This window comes from Anomaloglossus baeobatrachus, chromosome 5 (assembly GCF_048569485.1).
Source record: "Anomaloglossus baeobatrachus isolate aAnoBae1 chromosome 5, aAnoBae1.hap1, whole genome shotgun sequence".
NCBI lineage: Eukaryota > Metazoa > Chordata > Amphibia > Anura > Aromobatidae > Anomaloglossus > Anomaloglossus baeobatrachus.
The window spans coordinates 298584463-298602143 of NC_134357.1; the positions used below are offsets into that span (position 1 = coordinate 298584463).

General features: G+C 48.9%; 1 protein-coding gene across 1 annotated transcript in view; it reads left to right on the forward strand.

Annotated features, from left to right (window-relative positions):
- The window catches only part of KCTD2 (potassium channel tetramerization domain containing 2), a 31772-nt gene extending 14790 nt beyond the window's left edge, over positions 1-16982 (forward strand). Inside the window, 3 exon segments of the mRNA XM_075347484.1 lie at positions 5411-5506; positions 7367-7492; positions 16335-16982. Of these exon segments, the coding sequence (XP_075203599.1) occupies positions 5411-5506; positions 7367-7492; positions 16335-16364 (252 nt within the window). The 3' untranslated portion in view covers positions 16365-16982.
- The last annotated feature ends 699 nt before the right edge of the window (positions 16983-17681 follow it).

A 17681-nucleotide genomic window follows, 5' to 3' on the forward strand; every position in this document is an offset into this window, starting at 1 on the left:
TTCGCCATTCTTCTTCCAAGAGACGTAACTTTTTTATTTTTCAGTCAATCTGGTCATTTTTTGTGGAACGAGCTGTACTTTTAAATGAAACCATGAGTTTTACCGTATAGTGCACTAGAAAACAGCTAAAAAATTAAAAATGCGGAAAAATTGCAAATAAAAGTGCGATTGCACTATTGTTTTTGAGATATTTTATTCACCGTGTTCATTATATGGTAAAACTGATGTATCAGTGTGATCCCTGAGGTCGTTGTGAGTTCATAGATACCAAACATGAATAGGTTTACTTTTATCTAAGGGGTTAAAAAAAAATCAAAGTTTGTCAGAAAAAAATTGGCGTACGTTTTTACGCCATATTCCGTGACCCGTAGCATTCTCAATTTTCGGGATCTATGACTCAGTGATGGCTTATTCTTTGCATCTCGTGCTGACCTTTTTAACGGTACCTCTTTTGTGCAGATGCTACGTTTTAATCACTTGTTATTGCATTTAGCGCAAAATTTGTGGCGACCAAAAAACATAATTTTGCCGTTTGGAATTTTTATACCGCTACGCCGTTTACCTATTAGATTAATTGATTTTATATTTTGATCGGGCATTTGTGAACGCGGCGATACCAAATGTGTGTATTTTTTTTTTTTTTTTTTTAACCCTTTAATTTTCAATGAGGCGAAAGGGGGGAGATTTGAACTTTTTTATTTCTTCATCGTTCCTTATGGGAGACCCAGACCATGGGTGTATAGCTTCTGCCTCCGGAGGACACACAAAGTACTACACTCAAACGTGTAGCTCCTCCCTCCGAGCATATACACCCCCTGGATGACAAATCTAACCAGTTCAATGCTTTGTGTTCAGGAGGTCACACACACACACATGCATCCTCTGATTTTTGATTTTTAAGATTTTTGATTTCAAAGATTTGGAAGAAAAGCGGGTCCAGTCTGGACTCCCGGCATGTCCCTTCTCACCCCACTGTGTCGGCGGTGCTGTTAAGGTTGACTTTACAAGGCTGGAGCCTTCTCATGCCGCGCTCCTTCACCATCCTCTGAGGCTCTGGCTTGAAGTGGGAGCCATCACGGTTCTCTCTGATTTGAAGGAGACCGGTCTCCATCCGCAGCCCTGTCAGGATCCTGCCGGACGGAGCGTTTACCCCCCCCCCCCCCCAGGGACCTGGCCCTCCTTCCGGCCCATCCTGCATCTCAAGCTTCTCAACAAGCATGTTCAGGTGCGGCACTTTCGCATGGAAATCTCTGCGATCGGTCATTGCCTCAATGACCCAAGGAGATTTTCTAGCATCCATCGACATCAGAGATGCTTATCTGCATGTGCCAATTGCAGTTTCACACCAGCGTTGGCTACGCTTTGCAATCTGAGAGGAACATTTCCAATTCGTGGCTCTCCCCTTCGGGTTAGCCACGGCCCCTCGTGTTTTCACCAAGGCCATGGCAGCAGTGGTTGCGGTTCTGCATCTCCAGGGGTTGGCAGTAATCCTCTACCTGGACGACCTTCTAGTCAAGGCTTCTTCCAGTGCAGACTGTCAGCGGAGTGTCTCGCTCACTCTTGCCACGCTTGTCCAATTCGGGTGGCTTGTCAATCTGCCCAAGTCCACTCTGACCCCGACCCAGGAACTTACGTACCTAGGGATGCAATTCGAGACTCTGCCGGCACTTGTGAAGCTGCCCTTAGTCAAACAGCAGTCCCTTCATCTGGCGGTGCGCTCTCTGTTGAAGCCCCGCCGTCGTTCCATCAGGCACCTCATGCAGGTGCTGGGTCAGATGGTGGCGTCAATGGAAGCGGTTCCCTTTGCCCAGTTCCATCTGCGTCCTCTGCAGCTGGACATTCTCCGCTTTTGGGACAAGCGGACCTCTTCCTTGCACAGGCTAGTGGCTCTGTCGCCACAGACCAGGAGCTCTCTTCAATGGTGGCTTCGGCCCCTCTCTATGTCTCAGGGACGCTCATTCCTGACTCCGTCCTGGGTGAACCTCACCACGGACGCCAGTCTCTCCGGCTGGGGAGCAGTATTTCTCCACCACCGAGCACAGGGCACTTGGACTCCGTCCGAATCAGCCCTCTCGATCAATGTACTGGAAATCAGGGCTGTACTTCTAGCTCTCGTAGCCTTTCACCACCTGTTGGCGGGCAAGCACATTCGAGTCCAGTCGGACAACGCGACAGCTGTTGCCTACATCAATCACCAGGGCGGCACTCGCAGCCGCCTGGCGATGTTAGAGGTTCAACGCATCCTTCAGTGGACGGAGGACTCCAAGTCCACCATATCCGCAGTCCACATCCCAGGCGTAGAAAACTGGGAGGCAGATTATCTCAGCCGTCAAACCGTGGACAGCGGCGAGTGGGCCCTGCATCCGGCAGTGTTCCGGTCAATCTGCCGCAAGTGGGGCACTCCGGTAGTGGATCTAATGGCATCCCGGCACAACAACAAGGTCCCGGTTTACGTGGCTCGCTCCCACGATCCTCAGGCCTTCGCAGCGGACGCGCTGGTTCAAGATTGGTCCCAGTTCCGTCTGGCCTACGTGTTCCCCCCCCCCTCTAGCTCTCTTGCCCAGAGTCCTGCGCAAGATCAGAATGGAGGGCTGTCGGGTTATAATCATTGCTCCAGACTGGCCCAGGCGATCTTGGTACCCAGACCTGCTCCGTCTGTCCGTAGAAATGCCGTGGCATCTCCCGGACCGCCCAGACCTTCTCTCTCAAGGTCCGTTTTTCCGCCAGAATTCTGCGGCTCTCAGATGGACGGCGTGGCTCTTGAGTCCTGGATCCTGACGGCTTCAGGCATTCCTTCCGAGGTCATCTCCACTATGACTCAGGCTCGGAAGTCTTCCTCGGCCAGGATTTACCACAGGACTTGGAAGATTTTCCTGTCCTGGTGTCGCTCTTCCGGCCATGCTCCTTGGCCGTTTTCATTGCCGACCATCCTGTCCTTTCTACAGTCCGGTCTGCAGCTAGGACTATCCCTCAATTCCCTCAAGGGACAGGTCTCGGCTCTGTCGGTATTGTTCCAGCGGCGTATCGCTCGACTGGCCCAGGTGCGCACCTTCATGCAGGGCGCATCTCACATCATTCCGCCTTACCGGCGGCCTTTGGATCCCTGGGACCTTAATCTGGTCCTCACGGCATTACAAAAACCCCCCTTTGAGCCTCTTAGGGAGGTTCCTTTGTCTCGACTTTCACAGAAAGTGGTCTTTCTGGTGGCCATAACTTCTCTCAGGAGAGTCTCTGATTTGGCTGCGCTCTCTTCGGAGTCACCTTTTCTGGTTTTTCACCAAGACAAGGTGGTTCTTCGTCCGACTCCGGACTTTCTCCCTAAGGTGGTGTCTCCTTTCCACCTTAACCAGGACATTTCATTGCCTTCCTTTTGTCCGGCTCCTGTTCATCGCTTTGAGAAAGCGTTGCATACTTTGGATTTGGTGCGGGCGCTCCGAATCTATGTGTCACGCACCGCCGCTTTTAGGCGGTGCACCTCTCTCTTTTTGTGCTGACCACGGGTCAGCGCAAGGGTCTCTCGGCTTCTAAACCGACCCTAGCTCGTTGGATTAGGTCGGCCATCTCCGAGGCCTACCAATGTTCTCAGGTGCCCCCTCCGCCAGGGATTAAGGCGCACTCGACCAGAGCTGTCGGCGCCTCCTGGGCTTTCAGGCACCAGGCTACGGCTCAGCAGGTTTGTCAGGCTGCCACTTGGTCTAGTCTGCACACCTTTTCGAAGCACTACCAAGTGCATGCTCCTGCTTCGGCAGATGCGAGCTTGGGCAGATGCATCCTTCAGGCGGCTGTCGCCCATTTGTGAAGTTAGGTTTTGCCTACTTCTCAGTTCTGTTTATTTCCCACCCATGGACTGCTTTGAGACGTCCCATGGTCTGGGTCTCCCATAAGGAACGATGAAGAAAAAGAGAATTTTGTTACTTACCGTAAATTCTTTTTCTTATAGTTCCGACATGGGAGACCCAGCACCCTCCCTGTTGCCTGTTGGCAGTTTCTTGTTCCGTGTGTTTTCACCGGCTGTTGTTGTAGACAGAGGTTCCGGTTATTCCGGGTTTTACTCTATCTCTACTTGTGGGTGGATGTCCTCCTTCAGCTTTTGCACTAAACTGGTTAGATTTGTCATCCAGGGGGTGTATATGCTCGGAGGGAGGAGCTACACGTTTGAGTGTAGTACTTTGTGTGTCCTCCGGAGGCAGAAGCTATACACCCATGGTCTGGGTCTCCCATGTCGGAACTATAAGAAAAAGAATTTGCGGTAAGTAACAAAATTCTCTTTTTTTTTTTTTTTTTTTTTTTTTTTATATTTGTTTACTTTTTTGAAACTTTTTAACTTTTTTTTTTTAATTTTTATTTTACTAGGTTCCCTAGAGGACTATATGGATCAGCTGTCTGATCGCTCTGCCATATCTGCTGATTACAGCTGTGAACACCAGATATGCTCATTTCGTGTCTCACCCAGCACTCGGCTGTATGAGGCAGGAAGTGAGTAATGTAAGCTACAGGAGTCATCACATGACTCTGTGCTATCATGGCAACCACCGGAAGTCATGTGATCACGTCATGTGACTTCCAGTATCAGCTGTGAGTAAATGTTTTCCGTTGTCGCCATTATAATGGGGCTGTCACATATTGACTGCGTCATTTAAGGGGTTAAAAGGCACGGGTGGAAAATGATTCCGCTCGTGCCTAGCAGGCACACATGTCAGCTGTAAAAATCAGCTGTGGGCAGTAATACTATGACTGCTAGGACGTAAGATTACTGCCCGCGGTCATTAAGTGGTTAAATAGGGATTCTCCAGTTAGTTGATAACCACTTTAGGCCCTGTGCGCACTAGAAAAAGGATTTTTCTCAAGAAATTTCTTGAGTCTGAAAGATTACCGCACTTGCGTTCAAAAAACGCACCAATAACGCATGTGTTTTTACCGCGTTTTTGACGTGTTTTTGTCGCGTTTCTGATGCATTTTTTTCTGCAGATTAGTCCCTGTGTTTTTTTACCATTATCTATGGCAAAAAATGCAGGTACCTGCAGAAAAGTGTTCTTGAGAAAAAAACGCAGTGTGCGCACAGCTATTTTTTCCCATAGGTTTTGCTGGGGAATGTCTGCAGAAAGGTTACAAACATTTCTCAAGAAATTTCTGCAGCAAAAACGCACAAAGAAACGCAGGTAAAAACGCAGTGTGCGCAAAGGGCTTTAAAGACATGACTTCATATTTTCCAGATTTTTAATTCGCTTTGTTTTTTTTCGTTTGTACTTTTTTGGGGTGGAGGGTAGAGCATTTGTTGTGTAAATGTCTTTTACTAAGCTTTGGAATTAACCAACGCTCACTATGGGGTTCCTTTTGTCAATGCACCATATGTGTATTTATAGCAAAATATAGTAGGTTGTTAATATTCCCATCATCTTTATACTTGCAGGGTCCAGTGAAACATGTCTACAGAGTGTTACAGTGTCAAGAAGAAGAGCTGACACAGATGGTGTCCACCATGTCTGATGGGTGGAAGTTTGAGCAGGTGAGCCCTGTAGCATGCAAGTGGTCAGACATTGTGTAGGACTGGATCTACACAAAGCCCCTGTATTTTCTGTCTCTCAACAGTATCCCTATAATTCACAAGATTTGCAAATCCAAATTTTTAATGACTGGTTTGCTTTAGTAGAATTAAATTCAAGGGGTATTCCCTCCTTGTGCATTTCTGGTATGTCCACAGAATATGGCATTAAGGAATAGTCAATGCCGGTCACAACAATCAGACCAGCATCTATTTGAAGGGCCGTAACACGTGACTTTGTCATTGCAGCATTAGTCAGAATTCATTCATTTATATGGGGATTCTGACCCCTTTCCACTGAAAGGGCCCTATTCTTCAGATATGGCATAGCTGCAAGATATTTGACATATTTTACAGATATGCCATAAATATACAAGATGGCTATATAACTCATTTATCTTCTTGCCAAACACACTGGACGCTTTGTCTTTGTACTGCCAGCTTGAGTGCAGTAATAAAGAGTGTAATGACAGGGACATGGTTTTGCTCATGTACTGAGCCGCCACGCTGAAACAGAGCTCCTGTCATCCTGACCACCCTATTAGGTTTTCTATGTTCTTTAGCAACCCACCCAACCAGAAATTGTGAGAGGATACGGCAGGACATCGGGGAACTGTTGAATTTGCTGGACCATCCTGCTATACACGCCATAGAGTTTTGGCAACATGCACACAACAGGGAGAGCTGCGGCCATCTTGGATCTCTGTCCCAGGGCCAATGTGAGAGAGGAGGAGAGCACAGTGACGGGCCCCCCTGGCGCTTTTCCCCTCACACTGCCTACTCCTGGTTGATACCGCTTTTGAGCTCCAGAGTTTTTCGGCAAAGACACAGATTGCCTGGTGGATGCCACAGGGTCCTAGAGCCAGCGTACTGCTGTTGCTATGGTCTTTCTGTAGCTCCTGCTACAGTCCCCTCAACAGATTCCAGTCAGGGGTTCAATGTACTGCAATCTAGACTTGAGCTGGGGGGGTGGTTTTGGAGCTAGGTCATTGCAGTTGCTAATCACCCCTCCCACTTAGAGTGAATATGCGCCTTCTTTCAGATACAGAGTCACTGGCCCCATGCTGCTCTGCCCTGCACACCATAAGGACCTGGTAGACAACCCTCTACATTAAGGGGAAGCATTTTGTCCGCTAAGATTCCTGAGTATCTGGGAGGTCATAGGTCAGATGAGGAGGAACGACCAGATCTATCTTTATGCCAGATCTCAGAACCGTTACTGCAGGCCAACTTCATTTGTAATGCTCCTTGACTGGGACAATAGAGGAGGTACGGTCAAAGGTAGGTCTGTTACATCAAGATTTGCAGCCACTAAGCGCCTGTATCTCCGACGTGGAATTCAGAGTTTCATGTTTGGAGAACAGACCTCAAAACCTGACTACACTGGAAGAATGTTCGAGTTATTGGTTTACCGGAACAAACCAAGGGACAACATCCTGAACAGTTCACTGAAACCCTGGTTTAAATACAGCCTGAGAGATGAATTCTCCTCAACGTTCATGGTGGAGGGGGCTCATAGAGTCCTGGCAAGGCCCGCATCTCCATGAGCCCCCTCCTAGACTTTCTGGCTCGGCTTTTAAATAGTAAAGACAGACAGACAGAAGAGGGGTCCCCTCAAATACAATAACACCACAGTCTTGTTTCGTTAGATCTTCAGGGAAAATTCCGAAAAATGATCAAGTCCCCCATTGACTTATTATACTCGGGTGGTCAAGTCGCACCCATTTGAGCATCCAATTGCTTTTAACGAGCACCTTGATATGCTAATAATATAACTATGCCATGGTACATATTGTGTGATGACTTTACGTCATTGTCTTTCAGCTTATCAGTATTGGATCTTCCTACAACTATGGCAATGAAGACCAAGCCGAATTCCTGTGTGTTGTGTCCAGGGAGTTGAATAACTCTACTAATGGATTGGTCATTGAGCCCAGTGAAAAGGCAAAGGTAAGTGTATCTGCCCTACAAAGGGATTGTATTGTCAGAAATTACTTATTATTTAAGACGGGATTCTACTATAACATGGTTTTCTTTATCGTTCCTATGGGAGACCCAGACCATGGGTGTATAGCTTCTGCCTCCGGAGGACACACAAAGTACTACACTCAAAAGTGTAGCTCCTCCCTCTGAGCTTATACACCCCCTGGAGAACCAGATCTAGCCAGTTTATCGCTTTGTGTTCAGGAGGTCATACATCCACACATGCATTCTCATCTGATTTTTGATTTTTGGAAAGACTTTGAAGAAAAGCGGGTCCAAGCGGGACTCCCGGCATGTCCCTTCTTACCCCACTGTGTCGGCGGTGCTGTTAAGGTTGATTGCAAGGCTGGAGCCTTACATGTCGTGCTCCTTCACCATCCCTCCTGGGCTCTGGCTTGAAGTGGGAGCCAGCACGGTTCTCCATGCTTGCCAGGAGACCGGTCTCCATCCGCAGCCCTTCAGGATCCTGCTGGACCGGAGCACTCATCCCCAGGGATTTGGAACCCTGCGTCTCAGCAAGCTAAGTACCTGAGACGTTTATATATTGGGGGTCCCTGCACTTTGTTGTGGGAGAGTGTGCTGAGTGTATTTTGTGACATTTCCGGCGGGTTCTCTGGCTGTCGCCGGAGAACCGCGCCGATGGTGCCTGCGCGCCGGCCGCACCGCTCAAATTTAGGCCCCGGCTTCGCCGGAGGCCTAGTTTCGGTTTCACTGCCCTCACATATCATTCATGCAGAGGGACAGCGCGGCTCCGCCCAGCGGCCGTTCTGCATAGGGGAGAGACACTCCTCATTGAGTACATGCCTCCTCCCCTATAAGTCTCTATGGCCCTCCAGATCCCGTTCTCAGAGATGAGTCCCGCCCCCTCTCTTCGCTCCGGCGGCCATTTTCTCAGCATTTTCCCTGCGATCAGCTCTGGTCTGCAGCATCCCTGCTGAGGTGCTTGGGGGTCCGGGCTTCGGGATCTGGAGGGCAAACCACACCGCTCCAGCGGTCTGGTAAGCCACAACCTCTGGTTGTGGACCTCTGTATATACTCTCTGGGGGTCATTCTGGCAGAGCCCTCACTCCAGCAACATGTCACACACGAGGAGCAAGGCTCCAAAGCTGTTTTCAGTATGCACTGCATGTAAGCTCCTACTGCCGGAGCCGAGCACCTATCCACATTGTGATGCCTGCTCTAACCTGAGGATGCCTCAGCCTGGAATCTCCCCCCCAGGGGTCTCTCAGGCTGCTTCAACTCCTGTGGCTGACCCCCCGGCTTGGGTAGAATCCTTAACCAGGTCTATCTCCCAGTCTTTTGCTGACTCCATGGGACATCTGTCCAGGACTTTGCTGAGCATGCATCAGCCCCCTTCACAGGGTGCCTCTGCTGCTAGATCTGTCTCAGGACCGGAGCTCACAGAGGATTCATCATCTGGTCCCTGACCCCGTCCTTCAAAGAAGAGACGCAGGGCTCCCTCTCCTTCCTCGTCCCGCGGCTCGGTCTCAGAAGCTGACTCGCAGGACGAGGAGGATGCCTTTACTGGGGGCTCGGAGACTACCTCCATGTGCCCCATTGGTCTGTCCGAAAGTGACTCAGATGTTAGTGATTTGATTGCGTCCATTAATTCTGTACTGGATCTCAATCCGCCAGTATCAGAGGAACAACCCTCTCTGGCAGAAAAGCACCAGTTTACCTCGCCTAAGAGGACAAAGAGTGTGTTCTTTAACCACTCCAGTTTTCAGGCCGCTGTGTCCAATCCCAGGGCCTACCCTGACAAACGCTTCCCAAAGCGTGGTTCTGATGACCGTTTTCCCTTTCCACCTGAGGTGGTCAAGGAGTGGGCTCATTCACCAAAGGTAGACCCCCCCCCGGTGTCTAGACTCTTAGCCCGGACCGTTGTATCAGTGGCTGATGGCACCTCACTTAAGGATTCAACTGACCGCCAGGTTGACCTTCTGGCCAAATCTGTATATGAGGCTGCAGGGGCCTCGTTCTCCCCGACTTTTGCAGCAGTGTGGGCTCTCCAAAGCCATCTCTGCTTCTCTGGAGGAGATGCATTCCCTCACTAAGGAATCTATGCCTGAGATGGTTACCTTAACTGCTCAGGCTTCAGCTTTCTCATCCTATGCCATGTCTGCCATGCTGGAGGCTTCTCACCGCACTGCGGTGGCTTCGGCTAATTCCCTCGCTATCCGCAGGATCTTGTGGCTTAGAGAGTGGAAGGCGGATGCTTCTTCAAAGAAGTACCTTGCTGGACTCCCCTTTGCTGGGTCCCGGCTGTTCGGTGAACAGCTGGATGAAATTATTAAGGAAGCTACTGGCGGGAAGAGTACTTCCATGCCACAAACCAAAACCAGGAAACCTGTCCAGGGTAGAAATCAGTCGAGGTTTCGTTCCTTTCGTTCCTCTCACTGGTCGTCCTCTAAGCCCTCGGCCTCGTCCGCTAACTCAGCTAAGGACCAAAAATCCAACTGGCGCACAAAAGCGCGTCCACAGAAGACCGCAGGAGCGGCTGTCACTAAAGCAGCCTCCTCTTGACTATCTGTCCGCGCCAGCAACGTCCTTAGTCGGTGGCAGGCTCTCCCACTTTGGCGACGCGTGATTTCAACACGTCTCCGATCACTGGGTGCGGGATATCATCTCCCACGGCTACAGGATAGAATTCTCTTCCAGCCCGCCAAACAGATTTTTTCTGTCAACTCCCCCCTGCTCCAAGGCCGCCGCCTTCTCACAGGCCGTGACATCCTTGCAGGCCAACGGAGTAACTGTACCAGTTCCCGCCCGGGAACGGTTCAGAGGTTTCTACTCAAATCTTTTCCTAGTCCCCAAAAAGGACGGGTCCTTCCGGCCCATCCTGGATCTCAAGCTTCTCAACAAGCATGTTCAGGTGCGGCATTTTCGCATGGAGTCTCTGCGGTCAGTCATTGCCTCGATGACCCAAGGGGATTTCCTGGCATCCATCGACATCAGAAATGCCTATCTGCATGTGCCAATTGCAGTTTCTCACCAGCGTTGCCTGCATTTTGCAATCGGAGACGAACATTTCCAATTCGTGGCTCTCCCCTTCGGGTTAGCCACGGCCCCTCGGGTATTCACCAAGGTCATGGCAGCAGTGGTTGCGGTTCTGCACCTCCAGGGGTTGGCAGTGATTCCTTACCTGGACGACCTTCTGGTCAAGGCTTCATCCAGCGCAGACTGTCAGCGGAGTGTCTCGCTCACTCGCCACTCTAGCCCAATTCGGGTGGCTTGTCAATCTTCCCAAATCCACTCTGACTCCGACCCAGAGGCTCACGTACTTAGGGATGCAGTTCGAGACTCTGCCGGCTCTTGTGAAGTTGCCCTTAATCAAACAACAGTCCCTCCAACTGGCGGTGCGCTCTCTGCTGAGGCCCAGCCATTATTCCATCAGGCACCTGATGCAGGTGCTGGGTCAGATGGTGGCGTCAATGGAGGCTGTTCCCTTTGCCCAGTTCCATCTGCGTCCTCTGCAGCTGGACATTCTCCGCTGTTGGGACAAGCGGACTTCCTCCTTGCACAGGTTGGTGGCTCTGTCGCCACAGACCAGGAGATCCCTTCAGTGGTGGCTTCGGCCCCTCTCTGTCTCAGGGGTGCTCCTTCCTGGTCCCGTCCTGGGTGATCCTCACCACGGATGCCAGTCTATCCGGCTGGGGAGCGGTATGTCTCCACCACCGAGCGCAGGGCACCTGGACTACATCCGAGTCAGCCCTCTCGATCAATGTGCTGGAAACCAGAGCCGCTTCTGGCTCTCCTAGCTTTTCACCACTTATTAGCGGGCAAGCACATCCGAGTCCAGTCAGACAACGCGACAGCGGTTGCCTATATCAATCACCAAGGCGGGACACGCAGCCGCCTGGCAATGATGGAGGTACAACGCATCCTTCAATGGGCGGAGGACTCCAAGTCCACCATTTCCACAGTCCACATCCCAGGCGTGGAAAACTGGGAGGCAGATTATCTCAGCCGTCAAACCGTGGACGGCGGTGAGTGGTCCCTGCATCCGGCAGTGTTTCAGTCAATCTGCCGCAAGTGGGGCACTCCGGACGTGGACCTAATGGCATCCCGTCACAACAACAAGGTTCCGGTTTACGTGGCTCGCTCCCACGATCCTCAGGCATTCGCCGCGGACGCTCTGGTTCAAGACTGGTCCCAGTTTCGTCTGTCCTACGTGTTTCACCCTCTAGCGCTCTTGCCCAGAGTTCTCAGACTGGAGGGTCGTCGAGTCATTCTCATTGCTCCGGACTGGCCCAGGCGAGCTTGGTACCCAGACCTGCTCCTTCTGTCCGTAGAGGTGCCGTGGCATCTTCCGGACCGTCCAGACCTTCTCTCACAAGGTCCGTTTTTCCGCCAGAATTCTGCGGCTCTCAGATTGACGGCGTGGCTCTTGAGTCCTGGATCTTGACGGCTTCTGGTATCCCCCCTGAGGTCATTTCCACTATGACTTGGGCCCGTAAGTCTTCCTCTGCCAAGATCTATCACAGGACATGGAAGATTTTCCTGTCCTGGTGTCGCTCTTCCGGCCATCCTCCTTGGCCTTTTTCCTTGCCGACCCTTCTGTCCTTTCTACAGTCCGGTCTGCAGCTGGGACTGTCCCTCAACTCTCTCAAGGGACAAGTCTCGGCTCTGTCAGTGCTGTTCCAGCGGCGTATCGCCCGGCTGGCTCAGATCCTCACCTTCTTGCAAGGCGTGTCTCACATCATTCCGCCTTACCGGCGGCCCTTGGATCCCTGGGACCTCAATTTGGTTCTCACGGTTTTGCAGAAACCCCCCTTTTGAGCCTCTTAGGGAGGTTTCTTTGTTTCGTCTTTCACAGAAAGTGGTCTTTCTAGTGGCCATAACTTCCCTCAGGAGAGTCTCTGATTTGGCTGCGCTCTCTTCGGAGTCACCTTTTTTGGTTTTTCATCAAGACAAGGTGGTTCTCCGTCCGACTCCGGACTTTCTTCCTAAGGTGGTCTCTGCTTTCCACCTTAACCAGGACATTACCCTACCTTCCTTTTGTCCGGCTCCTGTTCATCGCTTTTAAAAAAGCGTTGAATACTTTGGATCTGGTGCGTGCTCTCCGGATCTATGTGTCTCGCATTGCTGCTCTTAGGAGGTGCACCTCTCTTTTTGTGCTAACCACAGGTCGGCGTAAGGGCCTCTCTGCTTCTAAGCCGACCTTAGCCCGTTGGATTAGGTCGGCCATTTCGGATGCTTACCAGTGTTCTCAGGTGCCTCCCCCGCCGGGGATTCTTTTTCTTATAGTTCCGTATTGGGAGACCCAGCACCCTCCCTGTTGCCTGTTGGCACTTCTTGTTCCGCGTGTTATCACCGGCTGTTGTTGTTGACAGAGTCTCCGGTTGTTCCGGTTCTTGCTCTGTTTTTACTTGTGGGTGGCTATTCTCCTTCAGCTTTTGCACTAAACTGGCTAGATCTAGTTCTCCAGGGGGTGTAGAAGCTCAGAGGGAGGAGCTACACTTTTGAGTGTAGTACTTTGTGTGTCCTCCGGAGGCAGAAGCTATACACCCATGGTCTGGGTCTCCCAATACGGAACTATAAGAAAAAGAATTTACGGTAAGTAAACAAAATTCTCTTTTTTCAAGCCCTTCCCATCTAAGCCAACTTTTATTTTTTTTGTCATTTTGTTTCTTCAACTTTCTTACAAGAGTCAAAACTTTTTTTTTTTTTTACATAATCATAAAGATGGCTTATTTTTTGCCAGGGACATTGTAGTTTTAAACATCATCATTCACTTTAATTTATTGAAAAAGTGGGGTGAAATGGTTACAAAATAAAAGAAAAAAAAAAAAGCAATTTTGTTAGTTTATTAGTTTAAATGTGTTGAAAATTACCTGGTAGCATGATTGTGCAGGTCAAAGCAATTATGACTATACAAACTTGTACCTTTTTATTATAGTTGCTTTAAAAAATGTACTCACTTTTGTGATACCCTGGATATCTTTATAAATATAGAAATGTGGCACTCCTAATATTGCGCTGGTGCCTGGATAGGGTCCCACCCCAGATCAAAAATTGTCAAAAAATCCAGCACTCAAAGCATGAAATAAGGTAATTTTTATTTAAATTTTTATAGAACGCAATTTTGTGTCAATTATTGTCAAAAACGTTTTGGTCTTCCGACCTTCATCAGTTTAACACAAAAAGGCTCCAATTCGCATATAAAGATTCAAGGAAGATAAGAAAGACTGCCCGTCCGGGTCTGCGATCACACACATCGCAGACCCGGACGGGCAGTCTTTCTTATCTTCCTGGAATCTTTATATGCGAATTGGAGCCTTTTTGTGTTAAACTGATGAAGGTCGGAAGACCAAAACGTTTTTGACAATAATTGACACAAAATTGCGTTCTATAAAAATTTAAATAAAAATTTCCTTATTTCATGCTTTGAGTGCTGGATTTTTTGACAATTTTAAACCTTGGATATCTTATCAGAGGAATCTGCTTCTTATCAGCCACTTCTTCCAGCCAATCCTGCCTCTTGAACTTGTCATCAACTCTGGGGAAGAAAAGCTAAAATTCGTCTTCCTTAGATATCAGACTTCTAGCTCACTGTGGTGTTTTGTGACACAGCCCATTACAATCTATAGAGTGTATAGAGAAGAGGATTGAGGCGATGAGAGAACAAGACATAGAAAATCATGGTGAACTTTCTAACAAGTCTTTAAACTCACCCCAGAGCTGTTCCACAGGCTTACAGCTCAGCACTGTTGTATAATATCCTCCATGTTGCTGTAGCTTGTCTGTGTGTGCTATTAATCGATTGACAAGCAGGAATCCACTTTTGTGTGCTGTGGTGTGTATAGGAGAGATCAATGCAGCTAGTATCCTGCCACCAGCTCAGAGTGGATTAGAGATTGAGATAGAGCTTTGCAATTGGAAAACTGGGAAAAATGCAGGATACAAGTCGTAAAATGACCAGAAATAGTGTTATTTCTCATATACACAGGACAGCTTATTCTGAAAAGTTACGTGAAAGTATAGTTACCCTTAAACGGAATCTGTCAGCAAGTTTTTGCTTTGTAATCTGAGTGCACCATAATGTAGGAGCAGAGAGCCTGATTAGACAAGTCACTTAAGCTGGGTTCACAGACAATGACAGCGACAACGCCGTCGCTGTTACGTCACCATTTCCTGTGACATAACAGCGACCTTACATGATCGCTAGTAAATTGTCAAACATGTAATTTTAAGCAGCGACTGAGCAGCGATCATAGCGACCTCGACGGTCGTTGGGACATGCCACATGCGTCGCTGTGCTGTGCGACGACTCAGACCTTGATAAAGGCGTGGTGTTTACCCCGAGACATGTTTTCCATTGCCTCTTTTCACGCCCCTCTGTTCCGATTGGTGATCGCTACAGCGCCTTTGCGTTTTCTTTTTCACGCCCCTCTGTTCTGATTGATGATCACTACAGCGGCGCCTGACTGGGTGACCGGGCCAAACAAAGGAAGACAAAGAATGACACACTAGCGACACCAGAGACTACTACGCGGAACAAAGAATAGAACTTAAAGAATGAAATCACTGTAACGCCTTCGGCAAGTTACCCAACCGGAATGCTGTTATGACCACCAATCGGAGTCGTAGGGGTGTTGTAAAATACACCGCAAAAAACACGCCCTTGTCCTGCTTCAGTCCTACGTCACTGCCTTCAGCGTCGTCGCGACCGTCGCTGCTGCGGTGTCAAACACAAGGATGCATGTGGCGCAGAGGGATAGCAGCGATCAAAAATAACCTGGAATATTCAAGAGCGAGCAGCGATCTCGCAGAAGGTGTCTGATCATTATGTGTCACACACACCGACGTCGCTGTTGAGGTCGTTGCTACGTCACAGAAAATGGCGACTTAGCAGCAATGTCGTTGTCGTCGTCGCTGTGTGCTACACCACCATTACTGGGCTGTGTGTTGCTGACTCAATATAATCAATGTTTTATCAGCAGGAGATTATCATTACAGGACAACTGGCTTCCCTGCATCCTATTTCTGCTACGTCCCCCAGCATTGATTAGCAGCTCTCTGTGACTGTACAATGTACACAGAAAGCTGTGGTGTGGGCCGGGTTACAACACAGCTCAGCATCTGAGCTCTTGTTAGATCTGTAGCTGAGAAAATTGTGACTATCATAACTGCTGCACCCAGTAAATTAAGTGATACATTGCTGGAATCAGGGCCTCTGTCCCTACATGATGCTGCTATCAGATTACACAGCAAAAACCTGCAGACAGATTAAAGAAGCGCTATTGTGTTTTTTTTTTTTTGTTTTTTTTTAGTGAATACTGTGAAAATGTGTGTGTGGTGCAAGTGTGTTAATATAATCACTGATCGGAGTCTTCCCCGGTTTCCAGTGCCGCTCTGGTCCTCTTCTCAGTCACGTGACTTGTATTCAGACTCCTCACACTGGGGCCTGTGTGTGACCCAGAAGTCACTTGTAAGCTGATGACTCCTTGTTCTGACGCTTTGTACACTGTACACGTACATTGTAAAAGGGACTTGATACTCACAGACAGAGCCTAGTGTGATCCGAAGAGTCAGAAGTTCAGTTTTGTGACTCAGAATAAGCCGTCATTCTTGATTTTATTGATTCAACACTTGAAGATAGGTGGGGAATGCAACCGGTCTCCCTTTGAGGTAAGGTTGCCGGCTGTTTTATGCCATGCCCATTGTAATCAATGGGATGGTATTTTATGGGGAAGGAAAGATTCTTTTTTAACAGCTGTTCTGGGAGGTTGAAAGAGGTCCAAGGTTGGGAACCCCTTATGAAATCAATATTTTCACTGGTCCTTTTCTTTTTTTTTTTTTCTTTTAGATTCTTCAGGAACGAGGATCCAGAATGTGACAAAGCGTGGTGACCAAGATATGTTACGGAGCTCTAGCCAGGCTGTAACCAAAGCCCTTGCTGCCTGCGGAGCTGTTGCGCTGTACTTTCATGTTATCCCCTCTTCCTCAGCCGGCCTTAACACCCCAGCGTTACAGAGGGGGCAATTATGCGCAAACTAAAACAGACAGTATTATGTTTGCCGTCTCCCGTCACAGGCCTGTGCTTTATGTCGTCAGGTTATTTAGGAATGATGTCAATTATTGTGGGGTGGACGGGTTGGAGGGGGCAACTCCTACTTTTTTGGGGCTAGTTGTGTTTTCTCGTGTGTCCTCTGACTTTGGCCTACGTTAGGACTACCTTCTGCGGTGCTCCTTGGACTTCCAGTGACAAAAGGCAAACTTATTTGCCGGATGGAAAATATTGGCCTTCCCTTAAGTTATCTTCCTTTACAGTTGCCAAAAGTCTTGTTCTGTTTGCTGTCTCAAGTGCTTTTACTGTGCAGTTATGTCTTTTTTTCTTTGTTAATCTATGGGGATATCGATGCCTGGAGTCTGCTGTGTTGAGCTCATTCTGTTCTCTACAGAATCTCAGAAGCTATTCGAGAACTGTTCCTCTAATAAACTGATCACCATTTTGGCTCGGCAGTGTCCGTCACTCCCTGCGGTGGCCATTCCAGCGGTTGGCAATCTTCTTTTGTCTTTACAATGCATGCAGACCTGTACCAAACAAGCTGCCATGTCCCTATTTTTGTCGGTATGGATTTGTGTGTGCGGGGAGGGGGGTCTGGGGTTGGGCTGCCTGCCTTTGAATCTATGTGTTTCAATAAGCACAAACACTCTTCAGACACCTGTGATACAGAGAAAAGATGAGGCAGAACCAAATTATTTGTCTTGTTTGTGGGTGTATTATTTTTTTTTTTTCTCACGCAAAAATTGTCATTATTGCCAAAGCTTAGTGTGTGCATTTTTCTTACTGCGACTCCTTTATTTTCTAACTCATTTTTCATTTTTTATGTTCTAACGGTCGTGCGGTGGGCCATATGGGCGTCTCCGGTGCCGGCACCGCCTCTTTTGTCCATCTTCGGCCTCCTTCTCTAGCCGCGGTGCATGTTACGTCCGACGTCATCCAGATGAAAGTATTGTAGTGCGCCTGCGCATGATCGGCGATTGTGTATGACCTAGACGCGTCATACACACAGGCTTCAGAAAGAGGACAAAGATGGCCGAAAGAGGCGGCGCCCGCACCAGTGAGCAGAGACGCCCATAAGGCCCAAAGCGCGACCGTTAGGTAAGTATTATAAAGTGTTTTTTATGTTCTCACAGTGGCCTGGGCTCT